Source organism: Clarias gariepinus, chromosome 7 (assembly GCF_024256425.1).
Source record: "Clarias gariepinus isolate MV-2021 ecotype Netherlands chromosome 7, CGAR_prim_01v2, whole genome shotgun sequence".
In the NCBI taxonomy this organism is placed as follows: Eukaryota; Metazoa; Chordata; class Actinopteri; order Siluriformes; family Clariidae; genus Clarias; species Clarias gariepinus.
Genome location: NC_071106.1, coordinates 5230714 through 5255644, shown reverse-complemented (window position 1 = coordinate 5255644; position 24931 = coordinate 5230714). Strand labels below are relative to the sequence as shown.

Here is a 24931-nt window from a genome sequence, read left to right as displayed (position 1 = left end):
TTCAGGCTCGCCAGATCTCAACATCCAGAGATTTTGAAGCAATGATGATTGAATGATCGAATGAATGAATGGAGACGTAAGATCACATTGCCTCTTCCTCTCTCTTCTGTTTGTTTGTCCCTCCATCTCTCGTCCCCAGTTGCCCACTCTGGTGCAGTCTGCTGTACGGGAGCTGAAGGAGGAGGTGGCGAGTCTGAAGGAACGCCTGCGAGAGCGCGAGGAGGAGATGAAGGAGGTGGCGAGTCTGAAGGAACGCCTGCGGGAGCGCGAAGAGAAGATGAAGGAGGTGGCGAGTCTGAAGGAACGCCTGCGGGAGCGCGAGTTCGAGTTGACGAGACTAAAGGAACGTCTGCGAGAGCGTGAGGAGGAGCTGAAGGAGGAGGTGACGAGTCTTAAGGAATGCGTGCGAGAACGCGAGGGGGAGTTGACGAGTCTGAAGCAACGTCTGCGAGAGCGTGAGGAGGAGCTGAAGGAGGAGGTGACGAGTCTAAAGGAATGCGTGCGAGAACGCGAGGGGGAGTTGACGAGTCTGAAGGAACACCTGCGAGATTGTGAAGAGGAGATGATGAAGGAGGTGACAAGTCAAAAGGAACGCCTACGAGAGCGTGAGGAGGAGCTGAAGCACATGCGAGACCAGGCCCTGGAGAAAGACGAGCGATTCCTGCGAGAACAGCACGCGGAGGTAACACAGCTCCGGCACAAACTACGAGAGCTTCAACAGGAGGCGCTGGAGCTACAGCGAGCGCACCGAGACGTCCAAGAACTCCAAATGGAAAACTCCACGCTACGAGAAGAGGTGAGACACACATGTCCCTGAAGTGTTTAATTCCCCTTACACTGTCATAGCAACACACCTGCAGCCACCAGAAATACCAGAGCAACACCTTAGCAGCCACCTTAGATACCACAGAAACTACCAGACAACACCCTAGCAACCAAAAGAGATACCATAGCAACATGCTATCAGCCACTGAAAACACTATAGCAACACACTAGCAGCCACCTGTAATACTATAGCAACTACATAACAACCCCCTAGCAACCCCCTAGGGATACCATAGCAACACCGTAGCAACCAAATGAAATACTAAAGCAACACCACCTCAGCCACCTGAAATGATATAGCAACACCCTATCTACCTGAAATACAACAGCAACAAAACAACACCCTAGCAACCCACTGGAATACCATAGCAACACCTTAGCAACAAATGAAATACCATAGCAACACCCTATCTGCCAGCTGAAATACCATAGCAACACCTTAGCAACCAAATGAAGTATCATAGCAACACACTAACAGCCACCAGAAATACCATAGCAACTACATAACATCCTAGCAACCCACTGAAATACCATAGCAACAGCTTAACAACCAAATGAAATACCATAGTAACACAATAACAACCATCTAAAATACCATAGCAACACACTAACAGCCACAGCCTAAAATATACCATAGCAACTACATAACAACACCCTAGCAACCATAGGATCCTGGAATATCATAGCAACACCTTAGCAACCAAATGAAATACCATAGCAACATGATATAGCCACCTAAAAAAAACGTAGCAACACACTAACAGCCACCTGAAATACCATAGCAACATCCTATCAGCCATCTGCGATACCATAGCAACTACATAACAACACCCTAGCAACCCACTGGGATACCAGAGCAAACGGAGGGGTTTTATTCCTCTTACTCCACTGTAACCTGTCTACAATCCAGTCCCTGTGGGGGAAGAAAGCATGATATATTGCACACATTGGTTTTTGCATGGCTTCATCTCAGACACACACACACACACACACACACACACCCTGCAGCACTACAGCATTTTCCCATGCTGTTGTGCAAATGTATTCACACTTTTCCCAACCTGTCACAATGTTAGACAATCTAAACCACTCCGATGTGTGTGTAGAGTCTCTCATCCCCTCCCTCTCCCCTCTCTCAGGTGTATAAATTACCTCATTTTTCGAATAGAAAAGAGGTCTCACCCTGTGTGTATGTGTGTGTGATTGTAGACAGATGGAAATGTTTATCAGTGCTGTGTGAGAGGCGGTACTGGATGGGATGCCTAAAAGCCACAGAGGTGCTGGGAAAGCCCTGACACAAACACACACACACACATAGTGATGCACACAACACACACGCACACACTCAACAAGCATCAGCTCTGAATAAAAGCATATGTGAGGAATAGAAGACTGTATGTCGTGCTGTTACAGGGTAATAATCAGCTACAGGAAGCGTGGTTTCAGTAACCACACACTGAAGATGATTGTTTTTCTGTCACAGCATGTCGTGGAGTGTTTTATTGCCTTTACACCAGATTTTACTTAGGTCCCAGTCCTGCAGTTCCTCGTTACGGCCATGGGGTGGTGCTGTTTCTCACACGATGAGATCGCTGCTTCAATGTGGCACGCACATGTGTCTGCTGGAACGGCTGTGTGAGAACCACTGAGGCGCCTACAGTCGTTCTGTGCGTGAGTGAGTGAGTGAGTGAGTGGGTGAGTGAGTGAGTGAGTGAGTGAGTGAGTGAGTGAGTGAGTGAGTGAGTGAGTGAGTGAGTGAGTGAGTGAGTGAGTGAGTGAGTGAGCGAGTGAGCAAGTGAGTGAGTCAGTGAGTGAGTGAGTGAGTGAGTGGTTGGCTATATGTCTCTCTCTAGTTGTGCATTAACACGAATTTAGCAACCCCCTCTACCCTTACACACACACCCACACTACAATATGGTTTTGATACTTAAGGCGACAATTTGATGAATTCGAAGTTTGGTGAATGATGATAATTTACTTTAAAAGTATCAGTATTATGGGGAAATCCCTTCTCCTTCCTCCTCTGTTCACACATTTGAAGCCTTTCATCGGGTCACAACAGTTTTTTGTTGCAATCAAGACCCAGGAACTTTAGAGTAGACCCCATGTGGGATTGGGTGTTTGTGCTTTTGGGTCTGATCAGACTTACAGTTGCCATGTTGCAACACTCCAGACTTTCCCGTAGAAAACATGCTGAAAGTTTCACTGGTTCTGCCCTTACATCATTCGAGGCTGTGGTATTACACACAGACACACACACACACACACACTGGACACAATCGCTCCGCCCACTAACACCTTAGCATTCCCTGAAACATGATAGCAACAAATATACCAGAGCCCATAGCAACCACTTAGCAACAACCTGACAACAATGTGGCATGTCAAAACAGCCAATTAGCACACCCTAACTCAGTACATGGAATGAAATAGTAATCAGGTAACAGCACACTATCAGCCAACTGAATTACCATAGAAAACACCTAACAACAAACTAGCAACCAATTGGAGTGCCATAACAACCACCTAACAATACCCTGGCAACCAACTGCAATACCATAGTTACACCTTAGCAGACACCTGTGCTATCATAGCAACTACCTAACAACACCGTAGCAGCCACCTGTCATATGTATTAACACCCTAGTAACCACTGGAAATCCCATAGCAACTACCGAACAACACCCTAGCAGACACCTGTAATACATAGTTACACCATAGTAACCACCCAAAATACCATAGCAACTATCTAACCACAACCTAGCAAACACCTGCGATACCCTAGCAACTGCTTACACCCTAGCAGCCACCTGTAATACATAGTAACACCTTAGTAACCACCGGAAATGCCATAGCAACTACCTAACAACACCCTAGCAGACACCTGTAATACATAGTAACACCCTAGTAACCACCGGAAATACCATAGCAACTACCGAACAACACCCTAGCAGACACCTGTAATACATAGTAACACCATAGTAACCACCCAAAATACCATAGCAACTACCTAACCACAACCTAGCAAACACCTGCGATACCCTAGCAACTGCTTACACCCTAGCAGCCACCTGTAATACATAGTAACACCCTAGTAACCACAGGAAATACCATAGCAACTACCTAACAACACCCTAGCAGCCACCTGTAATACATAGTAAGACCTTAGTAACCACAGGAAATACCATAGCAACTACGTAACAACACCCTAGCAGCCACCTGTAATACATAGTAAGACCTTAGTAACCACCGGAAATGCCATAGCAACTACCTAATGACACCCTTGCAGTCACCTGTAATACATAGTAACACCCTAGTAACCACCGGAAATACCATAGCAACTACCTAACAACACCCTAGCAGCCACCTGAGATACCCTAGCAACTGCTTACAACACCCTAGCAGCCACCTGTAATACATAGTAACACCCTAGTAACCACCGGAAATACCATAGCAACTACCTAACAACACCCTAGCAGCCACCTGTAATACATAGTGACACCCTAGTAACCACCCGAAATACCATAGCAACTACCTAACAACAACCTAGCAAACACCTGAGATACCCTAGCAACTGCTTACAACACCCTAGCAGCCACCTGTCATACATCATAACACCCTAGTAACCACCTAAAATACCATAGCAACTACCTAACAACACCCTTACAACCAATTGCAATACAATAGTAACACCCAAGCAGCCACCTGACTTACCATGGCAACTACCTAGCAACAAGCTAGCAACCATCTGAGACACCATGACAACACCTAAGCAACCAAATAAAATACCACAGCAACAGCCCAGCAATCAACTGGGATGCCATAGCAACACCATAGCAACCAATTGGGATCAATTAATCTTTAATTAGGCCCTGTGAAGCCGACATCACAATATATTTATACATCATTCAACATCACAGGACGTATATCCTTTAAATTAATAATTAATAATCTAATTAGTTGGTTTTCTTGGTTTATTTCTGTCAATTCATTCAGTACAAATTATCTGATGGTTACATCTAGAAGAGTAACAATGTGAACTGAATGTTTTTTATAAACTGATTATTTAAGTAACTTTTAATCACAGACGCCTACGATTCAGTGTAAGATGATCCCAGTTTTGAAAAAAATCACAAATAGATAAAAATGAGATCAGATTTTGGGGGATATTATTTTGTCTGTTACATGTTTTTGTTTCTGTTTCACACACACACACACTTACACACACACTTGTTTTTTCACCCACAGCATTCTGTAAACACGTACACTTTATCACATTTATTGCACATGCTCCAAAGTCACTAGAAATGGCCAGGTGATGTCATAAGCCTACATTTTTGCATAATGTTTTCTACAGAAACGTTTAATCTACATCCCTATTCCACTCTCTTTCTCTCTCTCTCTCTCGCTCTCTCTCTCTGCTGTATAGAACTGTCAGCTGCAGGAGACGGTGAGACGCGAGTGTGAGGAGCGAGCCGAGCTGACGGCCGCCCTGTCCCTGGCGCGAGAGCAGCTGCTGGGTGTCAGACATGCAGCGGTGACCTCCTCCATCTCCCACCGCTCTGCCTCGTCCTCCCTGCCCAGCCTGAGCGCCGGACACAGCCGAGACGCCGTCCCCGGGGGCAAGAGCACGGCGTCGTGGCACGGAAACCCTCACCAGCCGCTACCTGCTCTGCCTCGACTCACCACAGAGAGACACGCCCCTCTGACAGAGACACGCCATCGCACCGGCAGGAAGGTCAAACACTTGTGCTGAGGGAGATGCTTTCACAGGTGTGTATGTGAGTGTGTGCATCCTCACACATTCTCACCAGGAAGCTTATAGTATCTAATTTATTATTTTATTTTATTTTTTTACAATTTTACAAACATTGTTGAAAATATTAAAACACTGTATATGTAAAATTTGTTTGATGATCTGAATCATTTAAGAGTGACAATTTTGCAAAAAAAAAAAATAAAATCAGAAAATACTTTACACAGCACTATAAATTGGCGTAAAACAGACTTCGGCAATAATTTCCAGTTTGCTGCAACACTCTCATGGCACATTTTGAAAGACAAAGCAGGTGATGTCACTAATTAATCCGAGCTTATCTGTGAGTCAAGACAACGTCTTCTGTATGTGACATTCAGGAAGCGATCAAGCAGGCATGGACTGAACAAGTGACGCCAGACGTCTATTTAACTCGACGTCCAGCCGCATCCAACTGGTTTTGAAGAAAATTTAGCAGGACTTCTTACGAAATATTGATAACAAATGAACAAAATATTCTAATTTTCTTGATATTCTTTTTTTTTTTTATAATACCAATCATTAAAACATTTCGTTTCACTTTTATCTCAATACTTTTGGCCGCAACTGTAATATTTAAATATATCAAATATTTTCTATACGCATGTTTAGTGGCACTGGTTCTGATTTCCTGCCTCGTACTGCAATTCTTTTATTTCTTATTGTGCAGTGCAGTTACAATGAGGTGTATTAGGATAATCTGAAACATAAGGGATAATCACCAGGTTTAATATTTTGCTTCGGAAAAAAAGCAAGAGTTCCCTTTTCTTTTAGAATTTAGTAGTACACGAGAGAATCGACTCGGCCCAGCTAGTTAGCTGCCTATAAACGACTAGCACGCCAGCGGTGAGGGGTGTAAACTGGCACCTCGGCATACGAACTTCCCGCCTTGTGAATCTTCACCTTAAGAACTCAAATTTTGCATTTTCGGCATACAGGCGTCCGTGTCGGTAGTGCTTACATCCAGGTACTTGTACGTCTGGTAACCAATCAAAACTTGTTTGTGTCAGTGGAAAGCCAATCGAAGCGAGTTAACATTTTTTTTGTCCGTTTTCTTTGCATTTTGTACTAGATTTAGTGAAGACATAGCACCATGGTTCCCAAGAATGTTATCAAAGACGTTAGCAAGAGGAAAAGCTCCGGTTTTTAAGGCTGGCAGTGCCAAGAGGAATCATAAATTAAGGTTAAGTGAGGTTTAATGTCTATTTATTTTATGTTTTACTTAATTTACATGCCTTTTCTAAATGTTATGATTGTTTTCATAATCAAAAATATGATTATAGTGTTGGAAATTGGTAATATTGGTAAGATTTTTGGGAGGCTGGAACGGATTATCTGCATTTACATTATTTCCTATGGGACAATGCGTTTCACAATATGAACTTTCACCTAAAGAATGGAACGGATTAAAATCGTATGCCGAGGTATCACTGTGTTAGCACAAAAGTGTGTAAAGTGTGTGAACAAACTGAAGGTTTTAGGCTGAGATGAATGTCTAACAGGAAGTCAAACAGCATTGTGGGTAATGTAGAGACCGTTAGTCAAAGTAAAAATAGTGCAACATGCCAATGAATGAAGGATACTGACCATCAATTATTACATTAATTATAATATATATATATATTGGGGTTGGAATTAAGGGTGAGATTTTTTCTCCAAACTGATATTTTTTGTACCTATTTTAATGTCAATATTAAAAACAGTTAAACACATGGTAGTAGCGCCAGTGTATAAGACACATGCACTGATGCTGAGGGATTTTCTCTCTGACGGCTGATGTCATCTAATAAGAAGCCTCTGCCCACACACACACACACACACACGCACACGCGCACATACACATACAGAGCATGTACTCATCGCGGAGAAACAGGAAGGAGAGAGCGTGACAACTGATCCCAAGCCACCCACACATTTAAACACTCCCCACCTCCCTGGGTACACAAACACTTTCATTAACACGCACACTTAAACACATACACATACACACACGCGCACTCGCACAATGAAATGAGGATCTTCTGCAGGGCTTTTTATCACACATGCACTCCCCAGACACACACACACACACACACGCTAACACACAGGAGCGGAAAGAGTGTAGAGGTCTAGCTCATACTCATTTAACTTCACAACTATTTCCACCCACTTTCTCACACACAAACACACACAATATAGTGTTTTTTACAAACCTCATTTAAAATCACAGATGACAATTATTATATTTAATACACTATGTTTATTAGTACTGTTCCGATACTGAGTAACACTAACACTAATAAGACTTCATCAATAATTCTTTTTAAACTCATAGTAACATCTGCTTAAATACAAATCACGACATATAGTACAGCTTCAGTGCTAGCTCAGTATAGACGAACAGACATCGTTAATTATTCCTAACGCTCGCCACATTTTCTTGGATGAGATGTAGACGGGGAAATACAAATTTAGGACGCAATGAAATTAAATAAAAGATTTTCTCCGTTTCCTGCCAGTTGAAGCGGTTTAGGGGAATGCGCATAAGGTTTAAGTTTGCTGAAGTAATTTGAATCATCTTTCACCTCTCGTTCTGTTTAGATGCGCAGCCAAGCCAGAAATGAAATCCCAAATATGATGAGTGTAACAGAAAAATGATGCTAAGAAACTATTACAATAAGTGTCTTTTAAACGTGTGTGTCTGTTTGTGTGTGGGTGTCAGAAAGAGAGAAAGAGAGACCCCAATATAGGCGTCTTCCAAATGGTTGAGATATCACTTTATGGTAAAAGTATCATTAAATTTACAAATACACAACTTTGCAAAACAACAACATAAAAAAACAAACATAATGTAATGAAAGCCAAATATGATGAATGCATGGAATAAGAAAAAAGCTAAGATATTTTAATTATAAATTTTATGATATTGAGTGAGAGAGACCCCAGGATAGGCCTCTTCCAAACGGTTGAGATGTCACTTTATGGTAAAAGTATCAGCACATTTACAAATACACAAACTTACAAAAACTAAAAAAATAAAAGAAAAAAAGTGAAACATAATAAAAGACAGACATGCTATTCCAAATATAATGAATGCAAGAAAAAATAACACAATTAAAAAATTAATACTAGGAGAGTTTGATTATAAGTCTTGTTATGGTAATGAGGAGGAAGATAGGGAGAGAGAGAGACCCCAGTATAGGCATCTTCCACATGGTCTAGATGTCTCTTGATGGTAACAGTATCAATATATTTACAAATACCAAAACAACAACACTTTAATCAATTAAAAAAAATAATGCATGTGTAGCGAAAGACAGAAATTCAATCACAAATACAGCAGTGCCTCGGCATACAGATCTAATCTGTCCCGGGCATTCTGAAGGTAAAGTTTCATATTGTGAAACACATTTTTCTGTAGGAAATACTGTAAACTCATACATTGTACCAATTTTCAACAGTATAATCAGATTTGTTGCATATAAAAACAATAATAACATTTCGAGAAAAAAAAAAAAACAAGTAAATGAAGTAAAATATGAAATAAATAGTCATTAAACCTCACTCACTCATCATCTATACCGCTTTATCCTGTATTCAGGGTCGCGGGGGATCGCCAATTAGCCTAACCTGCATATCTTTGGACTGTGGGAGGAAACCGGAGTACCCGGAGGAAACCCACCAAGCACGGGGAGAACATGCACACAGAGACGGGAATCGAACCCGGACCCTGGAGGTGCAGGGCGACAGTGCTAAACCCTACACCACCGTATCGCCATTAAACCTCACTTAGTCCTAATTTATGTTTCCTCCCGGCACTGGCTGCTTTAAAAACCAACCTGAACGCGGCTACCTTTTCTTCTTGCTAACGTCCTTGATAACATTCTTGGGACGTGTGGTGCTGCGTCTTCACTAAGTCAAAAAAATAACCCGATGGAAATAATTGAATGCTATGAATCTTTAGTGATAAGTCCTGTTATATCGTATAACAAGTGTGAGTATGTGTGTGAGACAGGTAGAGCGAGAGAGAGACCCCAGTATAGGCCGTATGGTTGAGATGGCACATCATGATAAAGGGATTGATGCTTTCACGAATACAAACAAAGAAAAAAACAAAACAGCCAGACTAAATTATATTTATTTTATATAAAAAAAACCCGAAATCCAATTCCGAACATAATGAAAGCAAGAGGAAACATAATATGACAGAAAAGTTAGTATTTTCATGGTAAAAGTATAAATACATTTATAAATCCCCCCTCCAAAAAAAAAAAATCTGCCATAAATTCAGTCCTAAATATGATGGACACGAGAGAATAATATTGTGAAATTCTGTCAGAATCGGAACATGTCGCTGATCCCCTCTGGGAAATTGTTAAAATTTGCGAGACACTATTTTAACAAGAACTGTTCTATTCTATTGTGTATTAAATGTGTGTGTGTGTGTGTGAGAGAGAGAGAGAGACTTCCTAGAAATGCCATAGAAATCCCCTCTATTAAAGGATATTATTAGCCCAGATGGCAGTATCCTGCTGATTGTGTCACCGTGTCTTTGACGAAGGTCATTTCTCTAAATTGTCTGTCCCTTGTCACTTCAGAAAGTGAATCACATTACACACACACACATCTAAGGACCTTCCCTTGACATTATTATTAATACAGCTAATAAATACTATTCTAGATCTAAATCTACCTTGGTGTCCTTCACAGGGACAAAGCCACGTGTCCCCTCAAGATAAGACCCATCATAGATTCCCGTACATCTAGAGATCAAACCAAGATATAAAAACAATCCCACACGCAAACACAGTCCAGATGCAGGTGTGACCCTCAACCCTGGGGACCTTCATCCAGGACGGTGGTGAGATCTGCATGGCTTTCACACTTCACACCGCCAGGTCACGTGCCTTTCCTCCCTACACCGCTTCCCTCCCTACACCTCGTCACCTGGATGACACCGAACACATCCTTGCTGTAAACATATACATGAACAAAGATATAACAACAAATTTTATGGTTTTTACAAATACCATAAAAATAAACTTATAAATAATTGGATCTCAGTAACAGCCTTTTCCAAATGGTTGAGATGGTGCTTTATGGTAAAAGTAAGGCAAGGCAAGTTTATTTGTATAGCACATTTCATACACAATGGTAATTCAAAGTGCTTTACATAAAAGAGAAAAAAATATTATAAATAGAATAATAGCACAACTTTTACAATTATTTAAATTTGATTTAAAATAAAAACAGTTCGTAATGACACTTTTAAAACTACTTAAAATTTGATTAAGAAACAGTTAAAAGAAAATTATATGATAAAAAAAAATGAATATAAAATACAGTGCAGGCAAGAGGCAAAACCTTCACAAGTATAACAAGAAAAAGTTTAGTAACACCCTCTTCCAAACGGCTGAGATGGTGCTTCATGGTAAAAGTATTTACAAATCCGAAAAATACAAAACAAAAAATAAAACTCAGTAACAACCTCTTCCATATGGTTGAGATGGTGCTTTATAGTAAAAGTATCAAAACCGTTACCAAAACAATACACACACGCACGCACACACACACATTTAAAAAATAAAAATAAAAAACTCAGTAACCTCTTCCAAATGGTTGAGATGATGCTTCATGGTAAACATGAAGCCTTTACAAATACAAAGAAAGGCCTCAGTAACCACCTCGTCCAAACGGCTGAGATGGTGCTTCATGGTAAAAGTATCAAAACCTTTACAACTACAATAGGAAAAATCAGTAACAGTCTGTTCAAATGTTTGTGACGGTGCTTTGTGGTAAAAGTATTACCAAATACAAAAATAATATATATATATATGTGTGTGTGTGGTGAATCGTGGGGCAGAAATGAAACAACATTCTAGTTTGATTTTGAATTCCTGAACTCTGTCTCAAAATTGTGCCGATGTTTAAACACAAGGCTCGCCTTCATCTGTTCACTGTGTTGGGAAATAACCACTGAGTCATTCACTCCCTTACCTTCTGTTGACGGAATTCCTCTTGATGTATTTTTTATTGTATTATTTAAACTTTTTGATGATGATAATGACACGTAGCTAGCGAGCGCTTTAGACGCCGTTCGGCATACGTCTCATTGATCTACTGCGTGATATTTATTATTTCAATAACAGCATTTTGTATTTTGAGCTCCGTTACTTTATATTTGTTTTTTTTGAGTAGCTCAAACAGAACCAGCGCTTTCCCTCATAGCGTCAGTGTGTGTTAATGGTTTATTTTTCCCCCGGCGTCGTCACATGACCAGGTCACGAGCCGAGGTCAGTAAGGTGTGAAGTTTAACCAGGACAGAAGCTTCACTTGATGGAAAACAATTAAAAGAGATGTCCTGAGCACGAAGCAGGAGCGGGAACGTGCGTCACACGGGTCCAGTTACCATCCCATCCTGGCGCTTGTAGTGAGCTCGCGTGTGTGTGAGGACGCAGGAGGAACAGGAACCCCCCGGGCACCTGTGTGTGTGTGTGTATGCAGGCGTGCGTGTGTGAAAAAGGGGAAACCCGGGGCTCGTGTGTGTATAAAAACAGTCTTTGTTCTGAAAGGTCCCGGTGTGACACGAGCGAGCTCCGTGCCGTGCGTTAATTCGATTGGCTTATGATCGCGCTGGCGAGGAGGAGGATGATGTGAGAGAAGACCGAGCGTGTGCACGCAAACGCACAAACACAAAAACACACATGTGGACCGAAGTGCAGGCCTACACACCCTTCCCATTAAGGAGGATCATTGTCGAGCTGGAATGTACATACGTCAGGAGAGATGAGAAGTGTGTGTGCGTGTGTGTGTGTGTGTGTGTGTGTGTAAGCGGCATTCCCTCATTCCTCCTGCTCTCACACCCATGAACACCCAGGAGACAGTTAATGCTACGTGTGCGTGTGTGTGTGTGTGAAATGGAATGAGGCCAAAGGTAAAAGAGATGCTGTGCTGGTGTGTGTGTGTGCGGGTGTGAATACTTCTTTTCTCTCACGTGAGCTAGTTTGAGGAAAATGATCAACAAGATCAAGCGGTGAATACTTTTTGCTCTAAATTTACTCCAAAAAAGTTGTTTTCCTTTTGAAGTACAACAATGAAACAGATGAAAGAACAAATTATACTTTGTATCCGTTTCTCGTTACATTTAACGCCGACTAATTACAAATACAGCGCAAAAAAATCAAAAGGTGAACTCTTCTGTCCTGAAGTCACGGCTTTACCCTTTGACCCCCACGGAGACCATCTCCAGGACCGAGTGCTTTACCACAAACCTGCGCTGCTGTTATAGAGAACTAATCAGCACCGTCTGACCAATCAGAGATCAAAAGACAAACCTGCTGGAATGATGTCATTCATTTCGTTTTTTTTTTTTCATCCGCTCGAATCGGAACATTGGATCACTGACTCGAGGTTTATATTTTTGCTCTTCCTCTGCACTAGACATCTGCGAGCGAGAACAAAGTGTCTGAAACGGTGAATAAAAGCTCGCGTGGGCGTCCTAAACCTCGAGCGTCAGACACACAGAAGGATACAGAGCCCTGAGTGAGTGTGTGCGAGTGTGTGCGAGTGTGTGGGAGAGTAAAGAACTCGGAGACGTGATAGGTTTATATGGTGCTCGTGTTCTTGTCCTTTGACACAGCGGAGGAGGGAGAGGAAGAGCGGCGTACAGGGCAGCGCGGCGGCGGCTGCAGCGGCAACGCCGGCCTTCCGCCCGCCTCCTGTTACATGAGGGAAGGAAGTGGGAGTAGAAGATGAGGATAAGGATGAGGAGGAGGAATAAAGAAAAGAGAAGATCAAGACGCTGGATCGCAATGTGTTAAAGAAGAGGAGGTCGGTTACGGACGCGGAGTCGGAGTGTGTGTGTGTGTTTAAAGCTGAGACAAGAGCATTTAAATGAAAACTTGAGCTCTATGTGTGTGTGTGTGTGAGAGAGAGAGAGAGAGAGAGTAAATAGCAGCCAGATGTTGAGCGTAGGAGCACCACAGGAGAGGAACGAGAGACGAGCGAGCTGTTAGGAACAGTCTGGTCATCACACATTAAAGGTGTTTTTATTTCTAAGCCGAGGTCTCGTTAACCGGTGGTGTGTCCCGTCACGTGTTGCGTCTTTATTATTAAATCTTTAGCATCTCAGACATTTACGCTCAGCTTCTCATCTCGTTTCTCGAGTCCTGTCCTTGAGAATACTTATGTCGGATTTCTCATCAGAAAATTGTGAATTAAAAAAGAAAAAACATTTCTGTTAAGCACCCTAATACTGGCCTTCCAGTTATTCACACCAACAGCATTCGTATAATGTGAAGCTGAGTGCAATGTGAGATGTTTAGGTGTTGTGGTGTCTTATGAAAAGCAGCTCAGGAACATGACGCTGGCATAAAAGCGTACATCTGATAACGCTCTCCGCTCGGGTTAGCAGCCTGAAGGTGACGTCATTTATCAGAACACGCGCCAACGAGAGCAGAGCTGACCTCAGGCTGACAAGCAGAAACAAACAGGAACAAATAGTACGAGGAGGTGCAGGGCAAGGCAAGGCAAGGCAGTGGCGCCCTCTGCTGGCAGAATGAAAGGAGCTTTCCTTTGTAGGTTTCAGTACCACGATAAATCCTTCTTTTTTTTTTTGTACTATAAATTTTACAAATCTAAAATCACGGAACATCTTTTATTACCTTACACAAGTTTATTTAAGTAATTAATACGTTAATGTTGCTGTTTGTCCCGCTTTAATTTTTGTATCGTCTTTTTTTAGATTTTTAGATGGAGATTAGACCTGGATGGTATGATGTGCGCCTGCTGACTTGGCTGCAATGTGAAGACAAAAACATTATAGTAGCTGCTATTATGCAAGAGAAAACTTTAGTTTACACTTTTTTTTTTTCCCACGTAACTTTAAAACTAAAGTAAATATGTAGTTGTACTCGTTAGCAAATGGTTGTGAAGAGGGGAAAATCTAGGGAGGGAGATAGTAAGCACAAGTAGAAAGTAGTATTAGCAGGTGACATATTATTATTATTTTATATAAATCCTAAGTACCAGACAGGACATGAACACTGCCTTCCCAGAAGTCTCTGTTTAAACTAAAAATATGTGATTACACTAAAAACAAGACATCCTGACTGTATAAAGAGGAGAGAAACTGCCTCTGTGTTGAGACCCTCATGTAAAGACAGGACACCAGGTGCAGTAGAATAAGTCACTTTTTTATTGAGTAAAAATTCAAGATGAACATGTGCAGACTAAAACCAGTGTAACAAATTCACCACGATTGAAGAAAATGAAATGTCTGCATCTCGCTTGTAAAAAAATATGGTCTATTCCACCTGTAGATCAAAAAACGTCCTCTGAAGATAGATGCATATTCAAAATGTCTTAAATGTCTCTCCTGAACAGTTGGGTATTAAATTAGCGACACGCATCCCGACGTCCCCGAGCCCGGTTCTGTTCAACAAAAGGCTGCTTTTATAAATCAAAGCATTCTCTGTGATACATTAGCATTTCTCAGTCTTTACACTGTAAATAGGTACCAGTCCTTCACTTTACATTTCAAACTAAAAAGATTTGCCGAGACAAAGAGAAAGAAAAAAAAAATGAATAAAATGTAAAACGAGGGAGTTTATGGTGAGTAAACGCCACGCGGCGCAGGTCGGGGGGTAAGGGGTCAGCGACGATGGCGGCCGTGGCCCGAGTGGGAGCCGCCGCCGCTGCCGTGGTGTTTGCTCTTATGCGACCGTTCGTACGAGCGCGACCTCTCGCGCCGGTCTCTGTGGTGACCCGCGCTCCCGCCGCCGCTGCTGCGCTCGTGCCGGTGTTTTTTAGACACCAGGTCGGAGGCGGAGGTCCTGTCGCGCTCCCTGTCGCGCTCTCTCTCCCTCTCCCGGTCACGTGGCTTGCTCCCGGACCGCGAGCGTTTCCTTTTGTGCGAATGGCGAGAGTGGAGCTTCAGGTCGTCCGAGCGCTGTTTGGCTTTGAGGTGCGGCAGCAGAGGGGACGGGGCGGCGTGGTTGGAGTGTCGTCGCGGAGACGGGCTGCGGCTGTGAGATCGGCTGCGCGAGCGCGAGCTGTAGGTTCCTGAGCGGCTCCGTCTGCTGTTGTAGCTGAGGGAGAAGAACAAACAAAAATGAGTCAAAAGATGAAAGACTTGGATATGAAATTGTAATATTCAGTTTTAATGTAGTTTAATTTTATCTGTATAGCCATTTTAACAATCGTCATTGTCGCAAAGCAGGTTTAATATAGTTAAAAGGAAATAATGGAAGTTTTATGAAATATCAATGTGTACAAATCAAAATGATTAGATCATAATCTGACCTGACAATGTTTTAACAAATGTGTGTGGTTGTGTGCTGTAGTTAAAAACGGTACTCACTGTCGTCTTGGCGAGCGCGATCTGGACCGAGAGCGAGTTCTCGAACGAGAGCGGCTCCCGCTGCGGCTGTTCCGACCGAGCTTACTTTCCTTCCTGAGCCTGAAACAAAACAAACTGTAAATTCAATCAACATTCATTTATAGAGCAGCCTACAGCAATGCAAGTCAAACCAAAGTGCTTCACAGCATTATAAATAAATGACAATAAAATATAAAAGAAAAATTATTAAACACCAAAATCCATATTCTAAATAAGAATTTCAAATTTGGTATTAAAATACAACAGAACTCAGAAAAAAAACTAACTAAACAGCCACTAAAACTATGAAGACTGGAATACGTTCTGTTTTACTCTCATCCACGCAGAATTTATTATTATTTTTTTTAATAAGACACACATGCAGATGATATGGACCACGTCTTACCCATTGTGAGGACTCTTGGAGCCCTGTCCCCGATCTTCTGCTTCCTTCTTTACCACTTTAAGCAGCTGAGGATTTGGGGATTTCTCATCCGCCTTCATCACGCTGGGAGAACCTGCAGGATCGACATGGACGTGTCATCAGCATTCGAACAAACACGGCTAAGATTTAAAACAAACTAACATGCGAAGACTCGTGATCTGCACCTGGTTTAGACGCAGGAGAAAAGCCCCCGAGCGTGGAGAGCGCGGGAGTTCCGTCCGGGTTGAGTCCCTTGGCCTTCAGCTTGGCCTCCTGTAGCGCCACTTTCCTCTTCTCCACCTCCCTCTCCAGGAAGTCGTAGTTTGGCTGCGAGTGAAAAACACAAACAGGACGTGAGCGACACGCACCACTCCGGGATATCAGTCGTAATTGCGTAAACGACGTGGGTCTGTTAACGAACTCGGCTGCTGTTGCGTAACGTACCTTCTTTCTGGTGTACAGCTTCAGAGTGGTGATGCAGATGTCCTTGATCTCGTCCTCCGTGGCTCCGAACAGGAGATACCAGTGCGGCCGTGAAGGAAGAGGAATCTGAGACAGAACGGGGGTGAGACGCATGTTAAAAAAATATATATATTTTATACTCTTTTCTCATGTGCCCTGTCGTTTCTGTTCCTCGTTTCTGTTTAAGGGAAAAAAAAAAAAAAAGATGGGCAGTTGAAATCACGAGGTCAACTCGGTTTTGCTAAACAAGCCACCTCATTTTAATAAATAAATTTTAATAGACTTCCCCTTCGTGTCAAAAAACCAACGAGTGCAAATTACAAAGACCATCTAAACCCAAACCTCTTCCCCTCTGGTAAACCAGGGTTCAATGTCGTGCATTTGCATATTGAAACTAGTGTTATTGTGGCATTACATTAGACTCTGCTTTGACGTTGACTTAAAGGGAACCGCACATTGCTTAAATCGGCGGTGCTGAACATGATAAATCCACATACTGACCTGCAGCGCTCGAGTGGCGAGGTAAATGCAGGCGCAGGCGATGGTCTCGGCTTGGAATCGCACAAACACGTTGGTCCGCAGGCTGTCGTTCATGTAGTTCCTGCAACACAAAAGGTGAAGCACGACAATGCAGACGTCTCCCCGAGCTCTGGCTTCTGACATCCCCAACATCCCTCCTCCCCCACATAATGCACTGCTCGCACTCGTGGTGCGTTTTTAAGGAGACTCATGTTTAGCTTTGTCCGTTCCCTCCCCCTTTTTAAAATCTCTGTCTCTCTCTCACACACACACATACTCATGGCTGCTTCAACAATAAGCAACGGCAGTATAAAACAAATATATTTTCTTTTATCTTTTTTGAAAAGAAAAACAGACATGCAGAACAGATGGGAGCGTGTTCACACTGGAATGGTTCACTCAACCCAAGAACACACATGCACTCAAAAATATAAAGGGTCTGATTTACTGCCCGCGCATGCAAAGCGCTTTTAAATAAATGATCACAGGGGTTTCATGATGCAAATCAGGTGATTTAACTACGAGCTACAATGCGAGGCATCTGATCTCGTCCGTTTTTTTTACCGGGCACTTCTGAGACGTCGGATGCTGCGTCACCTAAGCTACTGTTTTGGCAAACGCAAATGATGAGGGGGGGGGGCAAAGCTGGTGGCCGCAAAACACAGACCAAAGAAAAACCTGCTGATGATATCATGCGACGGGACAGCGTGAGCCGTATGAAGACAGAAGCCAAGAGCACAGCAGAGGCCACTTAGTCAAAGAAACGGACCACAAAACTGAATAAAACTATCACACTACATGGCGTGTGACTGATTTTATCCTTGGAAGCTGCTTGCGAACATCAGAAACGACCAGCGATTATGTCAAAAAATAAACACACACCTCCAAGGATCTTATACAGGTAGTCCCCGACTTATGGACTGCGGTTCTACGGCCGATTCAATCACGGAAGTAGATTGAAGTAGAATGTACTGTACAAAAATAGACACTGGAGTGGACATGATAGAAAATGGCTTCTGATGGTAAATAATCCTAATTTCTTGAGTTTACAGTCCAATACAGTGGAAAACAGCTCCAAGACAAAAATGGTGTCCGGGGATTCCTCTCGCGATTTAAAGACCCAGGGACGACACCGTTCAAACCGGTTGCATTTTTTTGGGCATGTGTGTGGACAAGGGGACAGAGATTCAATCAACTGGATTGGTATGCTTTACACATTGTATAATCGTGTCAAAGGCGTATTAAGACTCACTTTGAGTTAAGAACAAATCAGACTTACAAACGTGCTCCTGGAACAGAAGTCGGGGACCACCCTTACCTAAATGAAAACTCCACCCTGATGCTCATCCTTATTATAAAATGTTTTCAAATGAGGAATGATATTGGTTTCCGATTGAGATCTATTAACTCAAAGGCCCAGAATGCATTGCAGCTACACACTGACAGACTTGACTTGCTTGTTAGATATGAGATGATTGGGGGGGGGGGGTGTATAGATGAAAAAATGAAAGAAAGCTGGATTGATTAAAGCCTCTCTGGAAACCGATTAAGACGCGATGAAGGAAAAAAGGAAACTGATTCCTCGAAGCAGGATGATTCCTGGAAGACACATTACTAGAAACCACATCAGTGTGAACACACACAATACACAAGTACATTAACCTACCAAAAAAAAAAAAAACTTACTACAAATTTTTTTTTCCAATACCTACTTGCTTAGCTGGTAAACTTCAGTTATAAATGTGGAATTTCTAATAAATAAAAGGGAGCAAAAAAATCTTGTAGCAAAAACAACAAAAATACAAATCCTTTTGGACAACCCCCAAGAAAACAAGGTGATGCTGCCAGATGGAAAAGGCCCCCTTCAGTGATTCTCGGGCAGAGAGCTCTCACTGGATTGGCCGTCTCTCGAGACGGGCAGCCAATGTGAGGGGGGGCAGATTCCTGGGGTCATGTGGTTGTAGGAGCAGAGTTCAGAGGTTCTTTATGACACTTACCATCATGGACTACCCTTTAATCAAAGAGTAGAGAGAAAGGACAAAGTTAAACTGAGATCTCCGTTTGAGCGATTTTTATGAAATTACAGAGACAAATAGTGGGGAAATAAATAAATTAGAAAAAAAGAATGAAATAAAAAAAAGGGATGTGTCAAATGAGTAAAGATAAAATTAATTCCATCATCATCAGGTATAGGAAAGAAAAAGGAAAAAAAAGAAAAGAAAAAAGGTTTAGTGCTGACTAAAGATAAAGAGCTCCTAAAGAGTGTGTTTGTAGACACTCACCAAGCTGTCTGGACCAGCGTTTGATTCTTCTCACACTCGAGGACCTGCAGGTACATGACTATGATCTAAAAGAAGCAGGAAGACAGACAGCACAGGTTACGGCAAAGCGAGGAGCGGTTACAGAAGGCACAGGTGTGCCGACCACAAGTGCATCAGATCCTGGCCTGATTTACGTCAGTGTGGAGAATGTGGGCACATGCACTGCCATCTGCTTTGTTTAAAAGTTCTTGAGTGTAGAGACGTCAAAGCGACACTTCCTGTTATTGGACTGACTACTGATAAGTGTATTAGGCTAGTTTAGCACGCATTGCGTGTGTGAGAGAGATGCTGGACTCACCTTGTGCGGATGCTTGACGTGGACACAGAAACCCAGCTCCTTCAGCACACGTCGCTCGGCTTTGATCACCTGGTTTTTCGTGTTTATGTAGTTCTGATCAAGTATCAATGGGCTTGCACTCCTGATTCATAAAGGAATGAAAATACGGTTGTTTTCCCCAACCCAATTATGTCTCAAAAAATATGTATATATAAATAAATAAACAAAAACAAAATAAAGAGTGCCTTTTTGTTTTTCATTTTAGACAAAGCAAAAATAAAAGCTACTTTTTTTCCCTTTTCCAACCAACTAAAGGCAACAGGCCCATTTCCTTTTTTTTTTTTTTTTTTGAGTCCTGTAATTTCAGTAGAAGACTGTTAGTCCTACCACAAGTGACCATGACGCATAGGCTAAGACACAGATTTCCTCTTACATCACAGCTTTAACAAAAAAAAGTAAAAAACAGCACACCTCTGAGGCCCTGTAATAGCAGTGTAAATAAAAAAATAAAAAATAAAAACCACTTCAACAGAATTCCAGCCAGCGCATTGAATGAAAGGACCAGGAGCCATTTTCAGCATTTTCTAACATGTAGAAAATAACTCAAAATTGTCCAGAGAGATAAAACACTTCTATATAACAATGAACAGGAATTAAAGCATCACTTGAGGCTAAACAAACCCTGAAAAATCCTAACAAGAGAGAAAAATAAGTGACAAAACAAACATGCAGGACAAAAAAAAGCTATATATATATAGAAATGTGTGCGTGTGTGTGAAAGAGAAAATTGGTTAAATGGGCCTAGCGGGTAGAGATGAAGAAAATAATTTCAGTTACCTATCGCAATTCCCGTGTGCAGCAATTCATGCATCACTACAGTGACTCGAACTTAGTTAAATTTAATTTGTACATGTGTGCATTTGAGGTGGAAATATGTTGTAGATCCTTTTTAAAACTAAACTCTGTTTTACAAATCGCCAGGCAGCACAGTATCCTGTGTGGTAGGAGCGAATTATGGACCAAGAACATTATTTTTAGCATTATAACGAAATTCGAAAAATTGTGATCTATAAAATCCTGATAATGAAAGAATCGTAATACAACTCCAACCAGCACCTGTCTTTCGAAAAATAATCACACCTGGTGCTAAAACACTGACAAAATTGAAGCGGTGGATACAAAATAGAACTTCCACTCCAGAAGTAAACAAAAGCAAGCAATTTAAAAATAAGGTTTATAAGCAATCACTTTACTCTAGAAAAATAAAAGTGCAGGTGTAACTTTGGATTAAATGCAAGTTTCAGAAAGGATGCCAACAACTACTATAGCTATTTTATTACTGCTGTTACAAACATTAATACTAATAATAAAAATTACTATAATTAAAGTGTACTCAAACAGCATGATGTATTTCAAAGGAACTGATAGCGCTGATGTTAGGCTCTGTGTGGATGCACTGGAATTTACTATAAACTAAAAAAAAGACAAAAAAAATAAAAAGATTATAGTGGGGGCACTAACTTATTAGAACTTAAGTGCTCAGATGGTGCTGCTAATTTTAATTTACATCTCTTTCAAGGCCTTCCATGCACTTACTTTATAGAACTTTAAAGTAAAGTTAAGCTGAGATGGTGCTGAACATTTTAATCTACATCTCTTTCAGGACCTTCGGTGCACTAAGTTCATAGAACTTAGAAGCTGAGATGGCGCTGTTAATTTAATCTACAGCTAGGACCTTTGAGTTAAAGTCCCTAACCTAAGGTGTGTTTTTTTTTTCTTTGTGAAAGCTGTGATGCCTGAGGTGTTACTCGGTCTGTCTCGGTGCCACAAAACTTAGCATCATCACCTGCGTTAGAGACCACAAGCTTAAACTGAGCTACAGGAGTGAGCCAGACGCTGCGGGACCAGCGGCCAACCTTTCGTGGTCCCCGAGTCTCCCAGCAAGCGCGTTCAGAGCACTGGCGCCTCCCAGGGGAGCGGGGGGAGAGCCACGCCTCACTCGCACTGTTGCCATGCCGACTGCTTCAGCTCTACGTACCATTCCACATCACCCAGGCTTTGGTAAATGTAGCTGGTCGCTGTTAGTTGGTTGCAAGGGAAAAGAGAATTCAAGTTAATACCACAGTCTTTATTCAGCTGAACAGCCCTATCACTCCCAATCCCACTACCAAGCCAAAATACTCATTAATTTTCAAGTAAAATGTTACGACTCTAAATGGTCAGGATTTTCTTTTTTTGTTTTTTAATTCACTTGTGCAGGTAAGCAGACGATTATCTCGCTCTTACTACCATTTATGACAGATGAAGAAACTGAAAACCCTTAAAATTAGGTTCAGAGTACAAAAAAAAGGTAAACAAAATGGCACTCGAGTCAACATGTTATTAAAAATAACAGCACAAAGACTAATCACAGTTAACAGATTTAAAATAAATATACCTTGTTCTCTTATGTAAAGTGATGATACTTGATAATTGTTAAAGACATTTCTGTTGAAGTGAAGCATTTTGCACACAAAAAAAGAGGCACAGGAAGTTAGTGAGAGAGCAACTGGATGCTTACCGTTTTCCTCTAATCTGCCTCAAATGATGAAAGACATTGATCACGTCCCTTATTCGACGTGGGGCTTCTTCGATCTTTGAGGCCAGATTGACACAGGCCATGGCGACAATCTGTACAGGGGAAAATAAAGTGAGGCAATAATGGATGGTGAGCAGCATACTGGTAGGACATGATGTAAAGCCTGAGTTCATTTATGGTTGTTTAGCAAATAAAATTTAAGGTGAGGGATTGAATAACTAGAAATTAGGGAGGGGAAAAAAACGTTTTGTGCACCGTGATTCTTTTATCGCCACACTGACTCCGAAATTGATTCACTAAAAACTATTTTTTCATTTATATTCAAGATTAACCGCTCGATCGACTGGTTCAGTTTGATTAGTCTCAGACATAAACAATTCTGTATCAAGCTCAGAAGCTTCAATGGTGTACAACAGAAACACATTTTTATGGCACCATTTTATCAAAAAAAAAAAAAAAAAAAAAAAAAAATCATGCCTGTTAAAGGTCCCTGATCTGCCGTTTTCTCCAAACTCTAAGCAAACTAGTCTCAAACCCACTCATTACACACAACCAGTCTCAAAACACCGCAAGCGCCTAATAGTCGAAAATCATGTGCGTTAGAAGTCGCAAACGCCCCCTCAATTCGCACGCTTACTGTCAAGTTTAGTTTTGAGACTTTGGAAGTGTTTGAGGAGGTAAAACATCACCGTTTTGTCGTTAAATGCTAAACTCTTGTATTTGGTATTAGTTTGTATAGTTTAAATGCTGTGCTTGGCTTTTAAATTAAATATTTATAAGGAAGAAGCTACAATAAATAACTCGATACCAATTTTAATGAGTCAAATGTTTAATAAAATGTGAGTAAAGTAACATCGAGTTGGAATATTCATAATATTGTGATACTTATAGAATTGCAATTTTAATCGAACCAGTACTAAAGTATAGTGATAAAGGTGACTTCCAGCCCTATAAAACACCTCAACACAGCAGTGTTAAATTATATTAACACTATGACGTTAACTTTAATTACATTAGCATAAGTGTGAATAATTCAAATAATAAACTCTGTCCACACTTAATTATAAAAAATAAAAAAAAAAACACACACAAAAGCAGAACTGAATTAAACTCGTTTAAACAGTAGGTCAGGGTTTGAAACATGGCCGCCATATTGAACGTAGTGGTTACGCGCAAGGGTGCGCGCATGCGCGCGCTCTCGGCCTAGTTTAGTTAAAGAGCAAGAAGAATATTCACAATAAAATTACTCCTTACCTCAAAACTGTGTTTCACAAACGACTTCGAGTAAAAAAACCGATGAAACAGCACTTGCCCGGTTGCCATTGCCACCTGTAAAATAGAACAAAAACACACAACCCAAATTCATTTCTCCTCAACCACAACGTCCGCCATTTTGTTTTGTTTTTTGTCTAGTCAGGTACATGGCTAGCCGGTTAGCATTCACAAAAAACCCTTCACTCTCAGTGAATCACTTAAGACATACGTTGAAACTTACTGTTAAAGACTAAATAAGACTTTATAAAATCTTTTAAACCTGGTGGATTTGCTTTAAATGATATCCGAAGCTAATTGCTAGCTTGTAAATTGCGCGCACACCGGTATTCGGACAAGTCCCGCCTTCTACAAGGCTTCCACGCTGTTGTGATTGGCTGCTTCAAATGACTGAGGTGTCGAAACACCAATCAGAAACCGTAGACTTGCCGGAAAACGGGTGAGATTGTAGAAGTGTTGCGGCTAAGCAATGAAGATTAGCCGACATATTAAAAAAAAATTGTTCAGCACACATTAAGAAGGATGAACATACCTGTGGTAAACGTAGGAGTATCCCTGCGGATTGTATGAGCTCGCAGCCGAGGATACGGAGGTCGGTTTCGGTGTGAAGGTCCAGGCCGTCGAGCATGGACGGCGTCGGGGAGAGTTTCTCCTCCGGGATTAGCGAGTTATCTATAGTGAGGGAGACTTCGGAATACACCTTATCTCCTATAAGAATGCCCTCGTTGGTGGTGGCGGCGGTGCTGCTGCTGTTGGACGCGGCAGGGACCGGCGCGGTGGTAGCCATCGTCGCCTCCATCGAAGTACGTAACGCGAGTCCCGGTCACCGAAAAATACAAAAGAACGAGCTCGCTCGCGTGAGGGCGGAAGCGTGACGCGCGAGGGCGACGTATTCTCACGCGTAACAGACGAACCCCGCCCTGGGTAGATACACTTCCGCGACAAATAGTTACTGTTTTCTTCTCAATTTATGCGAAAACTAATAGATTTTACACCAATATTACACCGTTCTCCCGTTCCTTGTCTTTTTTTGTATCGTTTAAAACAAATACATGGCGTTTTTCCCCACCCTATTCCCTGTCATGTTTTAAAACGGAAGTT

At 41.8% G+C, this 24931-nt stretch overlaps 2 protein-coding genes across 5 annotated transcripts in view; one reads left to right on the top strand and one right to left on the bottom strand.

The window, feature by feature from the left end:
* The window catches only part of LOC128528139 (trichohyalin-like), a 70640-nt gene extending 57312 nt beyond the window's left edge, over positions 1–13328 (top strand). The window contains exons 8-10 of the mRNA XM_053500894.1: positions 140–796; positions 5255–5563; positions 13239–13328. Of these exons, the coding sequence (XP_053356869.1) occupies positions 140–796; positions 5255–5563; positions 13239–13328 (1056 nt within the window). The remainder of the gene's footprint in view (positions 1–139; positions 797–5254; positions 5564–13238) is intronic.
* Positions 13329–14772: 1444 nt separating this feature from the next.
* On the bottom strand, positions 14773–24852 carry ccnl1a (cyclin L1a). Of its 4 annotated transcripts, none has more exons than XM_053500272.1 (11): positions 24363–24829; positions 23813–23887; positions 22541–22650; positions 20002–20122; positions 19665–19729; positions 17365–17464; positions 16846–16950; positions 16587–16728; positions 16384–16495; positions 15960–16058; positions 14773–15687 (listed from the first exon to the last, which is right to left on the bottom strand). In XM_053500272.1, exons 1-11 carry the CDS (start codon positions 24627–24629, stop codon positions 15252–15254), a joined length of 1632 nt encoding a protein of 543 aa, XP_053356247.1. In that variant the 5' UTR covers positions 24630–24829; the 3' UTR covers positions 14773–15251. The 4 variants fall into 4 exon arrangements, 3 of the variants coding, with proteins under 3 accessions (XP_053356247.1, XP_053356248.1, XP_053356249.1); XM_053500273.1 differs by lacking the exon at positions 24363–24829 and adding an exon at positions 21897–22058 and having other exon boundaries at positions 23813–23854; XR_008360911.1 differs by lacking the exons at positions 14773–15687; positions 15960–16058; positions 16384–16495; positions 16587–16728 and adding an exon at positions 19380–19393 and having other exon boundaries at positions 16931–16950; positions 24363–24851.
* Positions 24853–24931: the final 79 nt, after the last annotated feature.

Bases quoted from the DNA above. Each gene is read 5' to 3' on its own strand.
- ccnl1a (XM_053500272.1), bottom strand. From the start codon at position 24,629: ATGGAGGCGACGATGGCTACCACCGCGCCGGTCCCTGCCGCGTCCAAC. The intron at 23,888-24,362 runs GTATGTTCATCC...TCTATTTTACAG, and splicing joins TACTCCTACGTTTACCACAG to GTGGCAATGGCAACCGGGCA. The intron at 16,496-16,586 runs GTGCAGATCACG...TCGATCCTGCAG, and splicing joins TTCTCCTGCGTCTAAACCAG to GTTCTCCCAGCGTGATGAAG.